Source organism: Cibotium barometz, chromosome 10 (assembly GCF_041138505.1).
Source record: "Cibotium barometz isolate CiBa-2024 chromosome 10, ASM4113850v1, whole genome shotgun sequence".
Classification (NCBI taxonomy): domain Eukaryota; kingdom Viridiplantae; phylum Streptophyta; class Polypodiopsida; order Cyatheales; family Cibotiaceae; genus Cibotium; species Cibotium barometz.
In genome coordinates, this window is record NC_141055.1 from 55,244,515 (window position 1) to 55,261,341 (window position 16,827).

General features: G+C 38.4%; 1 protein-coding gene across 1 annotated transcript; it reads right to left on the minus strand.

The window, feature by feature from the left end:
• Window positions 1-7,051: 7,051 nt before the first annotated feature.
• Window positions 7,052-10,179, minus strand: LOC147635065 (serine/threonine-protein kinase D6PK-like). Its single transcript, XM_086804344.1, has 2 exons — window positions 9,130-10,179; window positions 7,052-8,826 (listed from the first exon to the last, which is right to left on the minus strand). The coding sequence occupies exons 1-2, from the start codon at window positions 9,765-9,767 to the stop codon at window positions 7,551-7,553; spliced, it is 1,914 nt and encodes a 637-aa protein (XP_086660470.1). The 5' UTR covers window positions 9,768-10,179; the 3' UTR covers window positions 7,052-7,550.
• Between the last annotated feature and the right edge of the window lie 6,648 nt (window positions 10,180-16,827).

Here is a 16,827-nt window from a genome sequence, read left to right on the forward strand (position 1 = left end):
CTTATGAGTGAATTTTAAAAATATTTGTTTCCTTCTTAAAGTTAAAAAGGTAGAGTCTTAATATTAAAAGAAACCCCTTTGTACTTTATGGGTAGCCACATGAGTGTGTCCCTTTTCATATACATACATAGAGCGAAGCTTATGCATGGCAAAAGAATTAACATCAAGATTTGACCATATTCTTTATGCTTTGTGGTGCATGACTAAACATTATATTTCTATCTTATTTGCTATGAATATTTCATGTGTATCATGGAGATCCTTTCTCATACATAGAATGAAGTTCAAGAGCCCCTTTTTTGCACTCTGAATATTGCATGTGTATTATGGAGATCCTTTCTCATACATAGAATCAAGTTTAAGAGCCCCCTTTTTTGCTTTATGCATAGCCACACGAGTGTCTCCCTTTTTATACACATACATAGAAGAAGCTTATGCATACAAAGAATTAACATCAAGATTCGTCCATAATCTTCATGTCTTGTGGTGCACGACTAAACATTATATTTCTATCTCGTTTGCTTTGGAATATTGCATGTGTATTATGGAGATCCTTTCTCATATGTGTCATGATGAGAAGTAATCTCCTAGACTCATTAGTTAATTTGACCTTAATAAACATGGTGGGGCAAAACTACGAAATAATCACCACATGCTACATCTCACCCATCACAACAAACTTAGAGGATCCACTCATCAGCTTTGAATTGAAGAGCCCACTCTACATCCCCCTTGGAATGACTTTTAGAAGGATCTTATTGGTGAGTAGTACTACGAATTTTCAAAAGTATTCTTGGTACAATTTTCTTCAAAAAATATTTTGATATAAACTTAGTAGGTGAAGCATTGCTCTTCCTTTGGTGATGGCTTGTAGTTTCATGCTATTGTATGATTAAATGAGGTCAAATGAGATAGACTTTTAATGCCATTGCATAGAGTGCATGGAATGGAAGTTCAACCCAAGATGTCTGATTAGGAGCATGGAAACGCTAGCTAAGAGCTTGCCTTTTTTGGGGGGAGAGAGAGAGAGAGAGAGAGAGAGAGAGAGAGAGAGTTTTCAATCGAGCTCAATAAAATGTAGTTCTCGAACAATGGAGTGTGAAGCACATGGTGAGAGAAAGGTAGGAAGGACGATGCAAGGGTGGAAGAGTTTGTTGGGAGTGCATTCAACTGGTCACGAGAAGGGCAGGAGGCTGGACACAAGGACTCCAAGGCAAAAGCTGCAAGCAAGAGAGAGACTAAAGTACCTACCAACATCTCATGGGAGCTCTTGTACCATGGAGTCCTTTTGGCCCAACAAGATATCAAGACCGAGAGAGAGAGAGAGAGAGAGGAAAAACAAAAACACGCAGCGCACCCACCCTCTCTCTCTCTCTCTCTCTCTCTCTGCGCCTGCGGTACTCAGAACTCATTAAAAAAATATTGAACAAATCAATGAATGCACGGCATGTCTTCTCATCAGACTTTTGCCAGCAATGCTCCTCTCTCTCACTAATCAAAACGGAGAGCTAGGCTCACGCTGTTCACAAGGGAACCTGCTTTTTTTTTATAAAAAGGCCCTTCACAATCATGCAGGCCATGGGGAAGAATTCAAGGCGTTGGGCGAAACTGGCAGCACAAGCTCAAGTCGTCCTCTCTTATTACTCTACTGCCACCAAAATTGCATCCCCCTTTCCTTTTCAGCTGATTTTGAGCCGCGAAGGTGTCTGCGAATTCTCTGCACACACTCACTGGTAGCTTTCTGGCATGAGCAAGGCGTGATCGCACGGTGGGCGCCCCACCATGCACATCGGCCAATTCGTGTATCTACATTCGTTGGGTAATTCCAATATTGCAAAATAGAGCTCCCATTTTCATGGGTATCCAAAGGCGCCTTTTCATGGGTAATGCTTGGCACACTTGTAGCCTTTTTCTCGCTAGTGGTTTCCCCACACACATCCCAAATGCTCCTTGGAAAATGGGCTTTCTGGGGTGGTGATGTACATGCCCAAAATGCTACTCAAGCCAAATGACACCTACTATCTACAAATCCAGACAAATGCATCAAGATTCTTTCGAGTCATGGTGGGTATAACGTTGATCGATATGTGCGCATAGGATAAATGTGTTGATGGTGAAGCTCTCCTCATGAGAAGTTCTTGCACCATTTTAAGATGAGGGCAAGTCAAGTGTGCCCTCGGAGATTCTCTACTATGATGAAAAGTGTAACTATTTAAAGATAGCCCAGTTGAGTATCACATCCATACATGAAGACAAGAAGGATATCACCTTTACTCGTTTCATGTCCTTGGCAGTCCTTAAAGCTAAAGCTCGTGAAGACAAGAAGGATATTACCTTTATTTTATGTCCCTTGGTAGTCCTTAAAGCTAAAGTTCATCAACATTACCAGTAAAGAATCTATTCTAAATGCTGTCTCGCTCAAATGTGGCAGGGGAAGAATAAGAAGGAAAGTAACCTTGAAAAATATCGATCAAGCCAATAAAAAATTTGCTATCAAAACCTTAAGTATTAAAACATTCATTAGCCTCAATCTTTGACTTAAACCAAAACTGTATAGATTTTTTTTTCCTACACCACCACTCCCCTTAAGTAAAGTGTGGGAAAACACTCCTAAACAATTGTTTCATGGATTTCCACCAAAGAGAATTAATAAATGGTATAAAAAATGACTCTAATGTGTTATCCATCCCCAACTTCTTTAGTTTCTCAATTCACAATATCTTTGTCAAGGCTCTTATTGTTATTCATATTTTTCAACTTACGCTTTCCATGGAGCTGTATATCGTAATGACTTATTCTTAATGGACCATGGCTTTGTTTAAATTAACAATGATTGGTATAATATGTTGGCTTATGATCTTATGACGCACTATAATGAGGGTTCCAATAGCAAAACATCCACAAGAAGCAAACACTCCAACCTCCCTTCCTTTAATAGTAGTGTCCATGCATTGGATTATGTGTATTTATATCCAAGTGAATTTTTTAAACGACTTATGAGTTATTGAATATCCTATTTGTTAAATAGATTTAAAACCCTTTTTGTAGCTGTTAAAATTCTTAGAATTTTGGAACTATCATCGAAGCTTTTAAAAAAATAAAAGAATGAGCATGGGAGCTCATTCCCAATTGGAAAATTGATCAACTCCTCCTTTTTCTAGATGGATGAATGGGAAACCCTTGACCTTGACAAGTGGGTCACAACAGTTTGTGTGACCACATCAACAAAAGAAAAAAAATGTCGAGCAAGTCCTTGTGTTGTCTAACTTGTCAAATCTAGTATGCATTCTATGGAGGAATACTAACTAATTATATGGTAGGGATCTCAATGATCCAAGACCATGAAAAGAAATATATTCCAATTTTTAGGGTACGTATTTCAAAAGAATACCTTAATTTAGAAATTTTGTTAGATTAGCCTTCTATACGTAATTTATTAACCCCAAAATTTTGCATTGTACCCCTTCAAAAGCTACCATGTTCTCTTTTACGAGTTTATTACCTAAGCCCATTAGACTTCAAAAGCTAGCATGTTCTCTTTTACAACTTTATTCCTAAGCCCATTAACATAAAAGCCTTATGCTTCCTCATGCTCTACCATTTTGCCTACACCTATTTATTGCTTGTTAAATGCACAAAGGGCCAAGAGCACCCCATAGAGAAATTCAGAACCTTAAATGCACAAAGAATATGATAACCTTGTTTGTGAGTAAGCACGAAAAAACTCCTTAGAGAAAGGTCATGCTAGGCTCTCATAGTAAACATTAGAATTTTTCCCTTTCTCAACTCCTCGACTTGTCTAGCCCACCCCTTGATTTCCACACTCTTCCTAGGCACCCCTATACATAGAGGATGCTTATGAACTGAGCCTTAGTGTACTTGCCATAACCTTGCAGTAGTGGCCTTATTATAACCTTAGTGTACTTGCCATAACCTTGAAGTAGTGGCCTTATTATAACCTTGAAATTGGACTTTAATTTCCAATTACTCTTATGAGGGGGATGATGTTACAATAATCACCCAATTTTGTTTTTGTCTCGGTATATGCTACAATGACATTAAAGGTTTATTTTTTGATTAGATTAGAGGAAGCGTGGAAAGGGCACCTTAGTCTACTATCAAATATAAGGGTTTATTTTTGCTACATACTATTATTTGAAAAGATTTTTATTATTTTTTATGCAACCAAAGTTACATGTCTTGATTGTAATGAAAAGCCATTTTCTAAACAATGAACTTTTGGTGAGGCCATTATAATTGCATAACAAGAGTTGGTGTAATGGGGATAAAGGTGGACATGATAGATAGGATAGCTATTAGAAATCTGGTGCTGGAGGGCGAGCATAATTCTTTGGATGTATGGTTTATTGGTTCTAAGGTGCTATTAAGAAAAGATTTGAAGAGAAGAAATTTCTAGAAGGGCCAAAATTTGTGGTTGTCAGTTGTGATGGGGATAGATTAAGGCCACTTGGTTTTCATGATTTTGCACCACTTATTTGTGTGGTTGTCAGTTGTGATGGGGATAGATTAAGGCCACTTGGATTTCATGATTTTGCACCACTTATTTGTGTGGTGTTTAAAGTTCATTTGAAATAAAAAATTGTACTTTATTTATGCTAATTAAGTTTGATAATTGAAGTGATTTAGCTACTGATTCCTTGCTTGTTGTTTTATGATCATTTTAATAGTTAGTTTTCTATTCATATTTAGCGTTCCAAGATTAAAACCACCATGATGTAGCATTTATTGTAAGTCACCAAGTTGAGCCATGGAAAAGTGGATGGCTTGGTAGAAGACTATGAGAAAAAGAAAATTAACACCGTCCCTTGTGCCAATGTAATGCAAGAAGTCATTGGAAACTTTGTAAAAGACTGTTAAAAAAAGAAAATCAAAACGACCCCTTGTGCCAATGTAATGCAAGAAGTCATAGGAAAGGCATCTCCTCATGATTGAGAATGTGATCATGTTATACATATCAGCTCATCATGCCTCCAATCTCTAACTTTTATTTGAATGTAAGGTTGTCCCTAGTTTTGATCAAAGTGGCCAAGGACATGGACTTGAGGTACGCTAATCCATTTGAGATGTTAACTCAAAACATAGACGTTAGCATGCATTGATGTAAGGGAAGCCCGTTAACAAGAAGAAGGAGAGACCAATCCTTTGTTTGTATGATTCATTGGCTCAAATGTTCTTTGTAATTATGAGAATAGATGTAGAAGAGGCAAACAACTCTCTAGAATGGGCAAAACTTATGATTATCATGATGTGTGCATATTTAGGGTCACTTGGTTGCCATGACTTGGACCACTTGTTTAGAGGAGCACATTGGAGGATCTATAAAAAGTGAACTTGCTTTTGATGATTAAGATTGATAATTGCTTGATTGCCTTGAGATTGAATTAGTATTTATAATCATAATTAGCATTGTAAGCTTTAATTCATCATGATGTAACAAGAGCTGGGATTTGGTTAAGATGAGACCTAATGTATAATGTCTTCTTTTGAATACTCCTTTCCTTAACCAAACTAAACCTTTGCTTCAAAATGAAGTCTTTTAGTACATGGAGGATCTACGTATGGCTCAAAACACTCTAGGATTTCATATTATCATGAGGATGGTTCTCTTTCGTCTATTAGGGATTCAAACCATCACCAAATACATAGAATTGTTAGTTACCACTACTAACTAATTATCATTACCAAAGTAATGTTAAAGAGCTTTGCAAAGAAAATATTTTATATGAGTAGTTTTTTCTTTTTTGTAATGTTGTCACACGATTGATGATAGTCATGATTATACTATTAAACTATAAATACCACTGATTCCAAGTAAGAACAATGACAAGGTAATTCTTTGATTCAATGTAGAACTCTCTCCATACACATTTTCTTCTTGTTTTTTTGTGAATCAACCAGCTTCTCTCCATCAAATTAGATAAGTTTATTAGGAGCGTCAATTTTTGACAAGAAGTCATTAGAATAAAAGGAATTACGATAACTTATCTCATTGGGTCTATGTGTTTGCCAAGGAACAATTCTTAAAGAAAATTAAGTGTTTTGATTTTCAAAGGTTACGAATCTAAATGTTTTAAGTGAATTCTCCAGTTTGAGCAACTAGCTCTTTATGAATGCAAGCTCTATATCATGAACTGTTGTAAATAAGACTACTACCTTGTTAAACTCACTTAGAAATGTAAGAAAATGCTTACAATTATTTGTTTATAAGCCCTCTAATTGGGGACATATTTAACACTAACCTTGCAATTGAGCCAAAAAAAGTGAGTTAAGATGAAGTTAAAGAAATGAAAAGCCCCATTAACTTAATTTTTTTATGGATCTACTTGAGGATGCTTAGTTAGCATGTATTTGTCCATGGTAAAATTTTGGAAAACAAAATCATGTAACTAATAAATTTATTATTTTTAAAATTGCTTAAACTATTATAAAAATAAGATAATAGCCTTTATTTTCAAGAAAACATATATTTAAAAAACGTGTCTTTATTTGATAGAAAGTACATATTTTTTTTGTATTGTATTGGTAATGTGCTTTATTAAGTGCTTTAAAAAATGATGTAATTGCTTTCTCTTCTTCGCAAGTTCAATACCCGCCCCCTTCTCCGAGGACAAGTCAGTCTCTAAAATAACCCTTGCAAAACAAAAAAAACAAAAAAACATATGCCAATAACCTAAATACATGTGGATTTTTTTTTGGTATGCTTGAAAATTTTTATGGGATTAAACTAAAGTTTAAAAATTAGACCTTTTCCGCAGATGATAACAATAACTTGTGTTTCCCCATTGAGAACAAAACTTTCTACACTTCCCTGAATTTTTTACTAAGCACAGTACTCGCATGGTAGTGGCTCGCGCTCACACACACCACACACATACCAGCGTGGAGCTCGGAGTACACCGAGGCTCGCTCTGGGCTACCCCCTATTATTGAAGGTACCTTAAAGCACAAGCCATGACAGGGGTTTCTAAACCCTTTAAAGCTTAGGCATAGAACAGTGTTTCTCTTGATTAAGCATAAAAGGCTGGAAGAATTTATGAAAGCTGATTGAATAGATATGAGAAACACGTTTTTGGACTATACAAACATGGTAGTAGATAGACATGTAGTCCTTGACAGCACCATGTGGTGGGATCAAATCCCCTTTGCTGCAATTCCACTAAAAAAAAGTTCATTCTAGCTCCTTGGCCTGCTGATCTATCTGCATGTCCAAAGTTCACCTACATATGTAACTAATCTTCTTCTTTTTAAGAAAACACACAGACATGTAGAACTTTGAAATACAATCCTTTGCTCTATACTTGAGGAAATCCTTGTTTTCTTGGGAATATTTTTTTGAAGATCTTGGTTACCCATAACATATTTGGTCCTATGCTGAGCTAAGAGATCTGTAACATCTCAACATCAAGAGAGAACCCTTCATTTGTTTAGATAATCAAAACTAAGGGCTTGTTTAAGTATCCAAGTAATTCTGGCAAATTTGCTCTCTTCTTGCTGCTATATACCCTTCTTGCTGGTTCACATTTTGGTGATCAAAAGTAATCAAAATGAGGATGAGGCTTGGAGCCTGCCCTGGTGAAGACTTTGGTTTTTAAATCATCATGAGGGTGATGATTACGATGTCGATGATGAGATGTATTGTTGTTGGGAATTGCAGGGGGGTCGGTGCTTCGGATTAGAGCCCAATTAACACCTTGGAAGAAAGGGTGTTGCTTGATTTCAGCTGCACCTTTGATAGAACCAAGCCTTTTCCTAGGGTCTTTCACCAGCAAGCCTTCAATGAGGCTCTTTGTGTGCTCTCCAGCGTCGATGTAACCCCATTCAGGGAATCTCAGCTGCTGTTTGATGATGTTCATGAGGGTCTGCTCATTGCTAGAGCCCTTGAATGGGGTTCTTCCGTACAGAAGCTCAAACAGGAAGATGCCAAAAGTCCACCAGTCCACGGCATTGCCATGGCCATGGCCAGCTATCATCTCTGGGGCAAGATACTCATGGGTTCCTACAAAAGACATGGACCTGGCTTGAGTGGGCTCTGCAACTAGCTCCAAGCCCATCAAGCCTTCATCTGCACATGCATTTGAAGCCCTTGGAGTTGCATCGCCATTGTTGGGCATACCACTTTCACCTGCTTTACTGCTTACATTTGGAGCTATTTCAACATCACATTTGATGGCCGTGTTTATTTCAGCTGATTTTGAAGTCTCCGAACCCACATTTGAAACCCTTCCAGCAATACCACCATTGTTGGATGTGTTGATTTCGCCTGGTTTTGAAGCTTTTTTGCTTGTGTTTGTAGCCCTTTCATCCACACAATCATTGTAGGGTGTTTGAGTACTAGCTAGGTCTGCCTGTGATGCTTTCATCCTCACACAAGAGCCTACTTGCTTTGAGAACAACATTGAGGCAGGATGCCTTTGATGTTGTTTTCGGATTTGTTGTGCTTTTCTACTGATGGTGGCAGCCAATGGGAGGCATGAGAGGAAGGGGTGAATGGAACAGGCAGACGGGAGCATGCAATTTGCCGAACTCTGCTGCAGATGAGAAGCAGCAGAAGAGGAAGAAATAGAAGATGATACACTGAATGAACGAAACAGACCCAACCTTCCTGATGTCGACGATGAGGAAGAAGATGACAGTGGACATTTCAACAGCTTAGGTTTCACCTCGCATTTGAGAGAGAGATCAAAGTCTGTAAGCATGATATGTCCATCCTCTCTCACCAAGATGTTTTCTGGCTTGAGATCTCTATATACAATGCCCAGCATGTGAAGATATTCAAGTGCCAAGAGCACTTCTGCGGCATAGAACCTGACAAAGACAGAAACCACAAAGCCAAATATGTTAGTCCACAGCTCAATTCTGCAGGAAATTGTTCTCAAATCCAACTGTCTCCCCTAAGGCTCTTTAGGTATAAAGGCCTCAGCACTCGCCCATCTGACAGCAGGTAAGGTTTGCTTCTAAGCTCTATCTTGCCATTGTTGTTCTCAGTGTATGGCATTCTTTTCCCCATCTCCTTCACTCCCTTCATCAACATAGACACACATGCTGCAGAGCATCAAACAAGCATGCATGCATCTACTACAAGGAAAAAAAAACTTAAAAGCTTCTCACCTCGCTGCTTTCAGCCCAAAGCGTTTCCCAGGTTGCTTCTGCCTGAGACCATGCAGGTCACCTCCGGGGCAAAACTCCATGACCAGGCATGAGAACTGCTCTGCCTCAAAGTGTGCATACAATGTGGGCAGAAAGGGGTGATCAACAAATTCCAAGATCTCCCTCTCTCTATGCATTCTCTGCACTTTCTTCCTTTGGGTGAGGGCTTCTTTGTCCATGACCTTCATGGCAAACAGGCAATGGCTGCCTTTGAGCTGGGTAAGGAAAACACTCCCAATGTCGCCGTGGCCAACTATGTGAAGAAGCTTGAAATGCCCTATGCCTATGTTGCCTTCTTTTGGCTTCAAGCTTCTGATGGAAGCCCATGCTTCATCATGGGCTTTATGAGGCTTGTTGATGTTGATGATGTTACTGTTGCTGCTAAGAATGGGGAGGCTTCTATCCCAGCTGTTCCTGCTTGTTGTATCTGTGCTGGATGAGCTGCAGCTGAACTTGCTTGCATTGTCACTGCTGCCAAAGACAGGGTGATGATGTTGAGAAGAGCTTGATGAAGAACTGAAGGCAGCTATGGAACCAGAGCTCTCAAAGCTAGCCTTAGCACAGCAATCAGAGTCGGCACAGGTTGATGATGCTACCATTGCAATAGGGGCTTTCTTTCTCGGATGAGGGCTTTTTAATTCTGATGTGGGCGCTCTCTACAAAAAGTTCTCTCAGCTAAATTTGGATGTGGGCTTAATTCTCAGCTAAAATTTTTTATGTGGGCTGTCTTCAGCAATGTTTCCCAACTGTTTTCTGATGTGGGTCTTTATTATCTACTCAATTCTAATGTGCGATTACTGCAAAGATGTCTAAGCTAGCTCGCTAAGGTGTGCAGAGACTGTGTGTGTGCGCGCGCGCGCGTGTGTGTCAAAATGCGTTCTGAGTTTTTGCTTGCAAATGCATTTCATGTGATTTGCCTGAGGAGACGCTGAAGGGGCAGGCTGTCATCTCTTCCCCTTACGCGGGAGAGTTGCTGGAAAGCGATGGGGAAAAAAAAATGAAAGAGGGGATTGAAAAAAAAAATGAAAGAGGGGACTAATCACACGTAGTTTTGCTAATTTACTAATCAGGGCGGAGTTTTAAAACCAAGAAAAGGAAGGTTACGCCTAGGCCCTTGTGTGAGTTGCAAAATAAGCAAAAAAAACTTGAGCTTTTAAAAACAAGGAAAGTGTAGGCCTAGCAGGTGGTCGGTGAGAGTGGTTTCACACTCACCTGCCCAAACGTGCAAATGATGCTCACCAAGTTTTGTATGCCCAACCATCCAAAAAAACTTCGCTACTTCATATGTGCAACGAAATTCTTGATTACCCCTGTGTGCTTGTTTGGTTCATACCAAGACCACATAGGGCAGAGTAGAAGCACAGCTAACCAATCACTCAATGCCACGTCAACAATTTTTTTTGAAGCTAAGAGTTACTTTAGTACACTTGTGTGGCTTTTCGAATATGGAGGGTGAAATGTTTTTTAATAGTTGTTCCACGATAGCCTTTTTCATTGGCAAGGGGGAAAGACAACCTTCATGCTTGAGGGCTTTACACGTATGATGCCTAGTTTGCATAACGATTTGGAGGTTGTTGGATCAACTTCACATCTCTAAGTTTTTTACACATATAAGTCGGAAATGGCCCATATGCAACCAATGCATTGCCAGGGGTCTAGCCTACACTTCACAAAAAAAGTGATGGACATTTGGGAACTCTATACAATACGATAAATTCTTGTCATATGAAATGAGCTACGTGTGGCCATGCCCCTACAGTCTATGAGAAAGGCAAGTCTCGGGCCAGGCTTATAGTGTGTAACAAGGAAAAGTCTAAGGTTGGGCTAGTTTATCATTTATAAGTATCAGAGCCATGTCTTACTAGATGTATAGTCTATGTATGTGTAATGACCCTTAGACTAGATCTACCACTCATGAGAACTTAAGGATCATTTGGAATGGGATATCTACATGGCCTCATCAAAACACTCAACTCTAGGTTGTGTGCACCTCAAACAACCACCCTAGTTTGAGCTATATACAAAGCACTCATATGAATGGTCTTACAAATGCAATCAAAATGGATTACACTTCTCCCAAAACCATTACCTTTTCCCACAACCTTGCTCCTTCCATGTGGCTCAAACATGAAATTCACAATATATCATGTTTCATGAGAATGAAAGGACACAATTTACAAAGCCCACCTAGTTTGACATAAAAAACAATGTAAATTATAAAATCCATGGACTTGGAAGAAAAATATTCTTTTAGCCTATGGATTACCATTGAGTTTGAAAATTTACTTTAGAAAAGCCTCCATTCAATCACCAAAAAGGCAAGATGATGCTTCGTAGGTAGAGCCTCACCAAGGCACACCACATGGAGTTTCAACATCTTGTCTTGGAAATCAACAACATGCTAGCATCTTCATCATATAAACAACCATATTGAATCCACCATTGATCTTTTCAACAACCAGCTGATAACCTATGCATAGTAATCTTCTACTCTACCAACTTTCCACACTTTCAAGCCAATTTAACAACAGAGTATTAGATGTGCACTTTCCATTGCTAAAAAGAGTATTGTCAACATTGTAAAATAGTGGTGTTATAAAGATTTTTTGAAGATGCGTGTTTCAGATGAAAGTGGAACTAACCTTTATATTATGCATCATGCCTTTCACACTAAAAACAAATAATCATTTCTTTTTTATTTAATTTCATATATGGATTCACTCATTGCCATTTTTCATTGTGTCAATTGTCTTCATGTGTCCCTAAAATAACATAATTGTGTTACCATAATACACATTGAAGTTTTCATAACACAACATCTCTCTCTCTCTCTCTCTCTCTCTCTCTCTCTCTCTCTCTCTCTCTCTCTCTCTCTCTCTCTCTCTCTCTCTCTCTCTCTCTCTCTCTCTCTCTCTCCAACTATATGATATATATACTTAATGGGAAATTGATAAAATGCGTTAGATTGCATATTTACATGGCTATGGAATTCTTAACTAGGCCATCACTTTCAAAGTGAAATTATCAAATGCTACTTAGTAAAATGCCTTAGATTGCATATTTTTCATGGCTATGGAATTCTTAACTAGGCCATCACTTTTAATGTGAAATTATTGGATGTTACGTAGTTTGCTCCCCCCCGCCCCCCAAACCCCCCGATTGTGTTGAAGATTTGAACCTTTGTAAAAACTCTATGTTCCATTTTTAGTTCCACAACTTTCCAACATGCAAATTTCTAAAATATATAATGGTGATGTTGGTAAGAACAAGAAAAACGTTACTAATTTTCAACATTTAAAATTGTTCTTTGTGTTTTAATGTGAAATAAGATAATTCAACAGGTTGGATCTTAAGACCAAAATGTGTGTTGAAAAATTTCTAGGTTCCCTCTAAGGACATCAATAATTAGAGTACAATATCATCCAAAAAACTCTTTGAACTTATTTCTTATAAGTTAGGTCCAAATGTATTTGAAATCTTTTAGGCATTTCAAGCAACTTATGATGAAATAAAAAATTCAAATTAAAACTATACCACATCCTTTTGGTAACATCAAGGGCTTGCAAGGTGTTGTCACTCTCCATAATTAAAATGCTAAGAGAAGTGCAAGTTTGGAATAATTAATTCTATCCAGTTCATGGTGATACCCACTTTTATTTATTAGCTTGCTCTGATCCTAGTTATGGCAAAATGATTCATTTCTTTTTTATGTTTAGGTGTTGGCTATCATTTTCATGATGGCCCTTGAATTATCCTCTATGCAATGGGGGCCCCGAGGTTTGGATATGTATGCCTTGAATGATTACTCCATACAATTACTCTGTTTGGATATATATGCCTTAAAGGATTACTCCATACAATTACTATGTTTGGGTATAATGTTTTGAGGAAGGGGAGCCTAATAGCATTTGTGAGACCTTTATGAAAAACAATTGTCTCCCCACACTTGCACAAATGTGGCATCTCTTGGTGTGGGTGGCAATGTGAGATGCACTAGCAAGGCTATTGATGTGGTCATCTTCACTCATCTTGAGCCATTAGAGGGGGTGGGAGGTCCTTCAAAGGGCCTCTTCAATTTCTTCTCTCTAGAATTTTATCTCTCCTTCTACTCCAATGAAAGAGGCCCATCTTAGCACTTATTGACATCACTCATGGGGTAGGGCCTAGAGGCTACAACCGTATTCACTATAGGGGTGAATAAAAAATCCATCAATGAAAATGGTTTGTTTTATCTGGCCCATTTATTGTTGTTGTAAATGAATTTATTCTTGGTTCCTATTTTTGATGAAATTTTGAACATAATTATTTCCATACTCTAGCGCATTCTTCTTTCATGTATGTTCTATGATCTTATCTACGCCATCGTTTAGACTACACAAGCTTTTGTACACATCTTTGAAAGTAATGTTGAACTATAATTGTCCCATAATACCATGAAAGAAATTTTATATTCGACATAATATCCTAGATTTTGCAGTCTTACCAACCTATGCGGATATAAGTGCTAGATATTGCCATTGACATCACCAAAACAACTAACAAACATGGGGAAATTCCTACAAAATAACCACCTTCTATGTAACCTCGTACTTATGTAAACTAGTCCCCATCATGACTTCATTACTAGAATGCATAAGATTGTTAATCATCCATTAATCTACACATGCTACTATCCCAAAGCAAATACAAAGAAGTTTCATCCCATATCCCTCCACAAGTCATATATATCACACGTTCATAGTACTACGCATCATAATAGCACCCCCTTAATTCCTTATATTTTATATGCATCAACAAGATATCCATGATAGTGTCCATAATTACAATGCATTAAATCACTAGACTATGGATTCATATTTTCTACTTCTCCCACATAAACATCAACTATCATATAACACTAACCATTAAGAATCCAAACACAATCTCAACTTACCCTTAAGCACCATCGAGGACACCTAAAAGATCCTTGTAGAATGACTATGTGAACAGCTTCTAATAGCTCTTAAGGTGATTGTGTGTGCATGCACGTGTGCACATGTGTGTGTATGTGCACATGCATATTTCTAATTCTACACGTTTGTTATGCCCCCATCTCCATGCTTATCATGCTCTGATCATGTTTGCTGTAGTTGATTGGGCCTTCAATGGTCTAGTTGGACTCACTTATATGCTCTAATGCCCCACCATTTTCTTATAACTATAAGTGAGTAAGCAAGGCTATATATATATATATATATAACATAATACACCATCAAGAGTTATAATCAAAAACATTATTTCTAAATTAAAATCATTGAGCATTAATTCACTAGTTTACATCAAGGCAATAAATTTATCTCATTATAGTGGTGCTTAATTTGGATTTATGAATAATCAATGTGGTCCAAATATGAGCTAATTTGGATAATAGGAACTTTCCAACACTTCCAAAGCCTCTGGGGTGCCATTAGGATTGAGCAATGAGTTCATGAGATGTGGCAAAGGGTAAATATTATAATCATGATGGTGAATGCTATTTTGTGATGGCATGCTCGGTAAGGCACACATTGCCGTTGCTCATGTTATCCCCCATGCAAACCTCATAGGGAAAAAAGAACATCCGAATGAAGGTTCCAATTATCTCCACCATAACCTAAAAACAAACCACTCACAATAGTTGATTGAAAGCCTGAACCAGGAAAGATCAAAACTCAAATGTCTACTTGAAAAAAGAGAGCCATGTTTAGTTTTTTTAATCAAAAAAGAAAAGAAAGGAAAACAAGACATTAAAAGGGGAAAAACACTTACAAGCTAGCCTAAGCTTGTGAAGTTTTTTTCTTTTATTAATTAACTAAATAAAAAAGTAGCATTGAAGTCCTTGTGCCAGAATCAAATCAATAAAATCAAAGGAGAAATGACATTTATTTACCCATTTGATGATGGACACGTCAATGTTGTGCTTATTAAGAAAATGTGCAGGATTTGTTGGATTGCCATTTATGGGCACAATTTTAGAGAATGGTGTACAAATTGCCATTACCATTTTTGTGATTAATGCTAAGATGGGCCATTTTGATCACTAGTCACATGATATTCCTTGTCATGTAGCCACCTACTCTTAATCTACACAATGTAGTTAGCACTAATCTCAACTTTGAAAATAGCCAGCATTTAAATGTTACATTAATGTCATTATCACTAAATCAAGATTACAAAAAGGAAAACAAGTAGACTATTCTTAATTAATATAATGATGTGATCAAGCATGCTATGAGAGAAAAAGTTTCATTAAATCTTGCAATGATCATTTTTTAACTTAAATATCAAGGTTGGTGCAATGAACTTTGTAGGATGGCATAAAATTAAGTATCATATATTAATCTTTATTTTATTCTAGTATTATTAATCTCTATATTGAGAGATACTTAAATCTACTTTTACCTTTTAAAAAATGAATGTGAATTTGAAGGGTAGTGGTCAAGCTATGGTGACGGGGTGATGGTAGCACTTAATCATTAGAAACAAAAGAGGGAATTGCAAAAACCTAGCGTGTGCCTTTCTCTTCCATACCCATCGCTGTAACAACTTCAAGTGAACGACCGTACCTGTACGACCGTTCTTTTGCATATCCACATCTGTACACTTTTAGTTTGTGAATGCCAATTCCTTCACTAGGGAACGCCCATTCTCTTACAAACCCCACTACCTTACCAACTTTAACGTACGACCGCATCTCCCACTAAGCCACACCTATAACTTACCAAAAGAATGACCGTTCCTTTGTGAGTGAATGGTTGTAGCCTCTCAAAAAAAATCCATGTCCAGAGTGTGATCCTACACTGTCACTTGACACATTTATGCACTTACGCTCAGGGAAATCGGTGTGAAACAACCCTATGTTTGACGTTACCATCAAATGCACAATCACGTGTGAGATCTGATCCTTTGGTCAACACAGACTGGAGTCAAATGGTGTTAGTTCTTGATAGCACCGGTGAAAGGGAAGAGAATCCAAGCACGAGACACACTGCACCAGACCTAGAGGCAGGATGATTGGCTGCCCATTGCATGGATAGACCATCAATTCTTGAGCAAGATCCCCTACACATTCGGCCTCGCCTTGAGACTAAGAAACTTGATCCTGGGAAAGGCGCAATCAGAAGAGACTCATCCCAGGGACTCAAGCATGGAACATCAGCAAGAGAGAACCATCACACTGCCGCTAGACCCTAGAGAAGAGGTGGGACAGAGTCCCAGTAACCCAATCCAGACTAATCTAAAAGTCTGGGGAGCCATGCCGACTACTATGATGGTGTGTGCGCTTTTGCCGCACAGTTCGTAGCTGGGGACTTGCCGAACACCGTATGCGAGCCACGAATGGCTGCAAGCATACAACCAGGGAAGCAAGCTCAAAACAGAATGCAAAAAGGTGTGTCACTCACCGCTTAACTGCCGCCTTGAAGGATTCCCGTGTCGCAGCCGTGAAGGAGGAGCCGCCGTCGCCGCTCTACCGCCTCTCCGTCGCCGTGCCGCTACACAGTGCTCGATCACTCTCTCTCTCTCTCTCTCCCTCACACACACGCAGGAGAAGGAAACCAAAGAGATAAGGCAAGAGCACTCTTGTATTCACAACACATGAGAATGAGGATTTTAGGGTTACATTTGACTCTTATAGGTGAC

Bases quoted from the DNA above. Each gene is read 5' to 3' on its own strand.
- LOC147635065 (XM_086804344.1), bottom strand. From the start codon at position 9,767: ATGGTAGCATCATCAACCTGTGCCGACTCTGATTGCTGTGCTAAGGCT. The intron at 8,827-9,129 runs GTGAGAAGCTTT...TGTCTTTGTCAG, and splicing joins TTTGGGCTGAAAGCAGCGAG to GTTCTATGCCGCAGAAGTGC.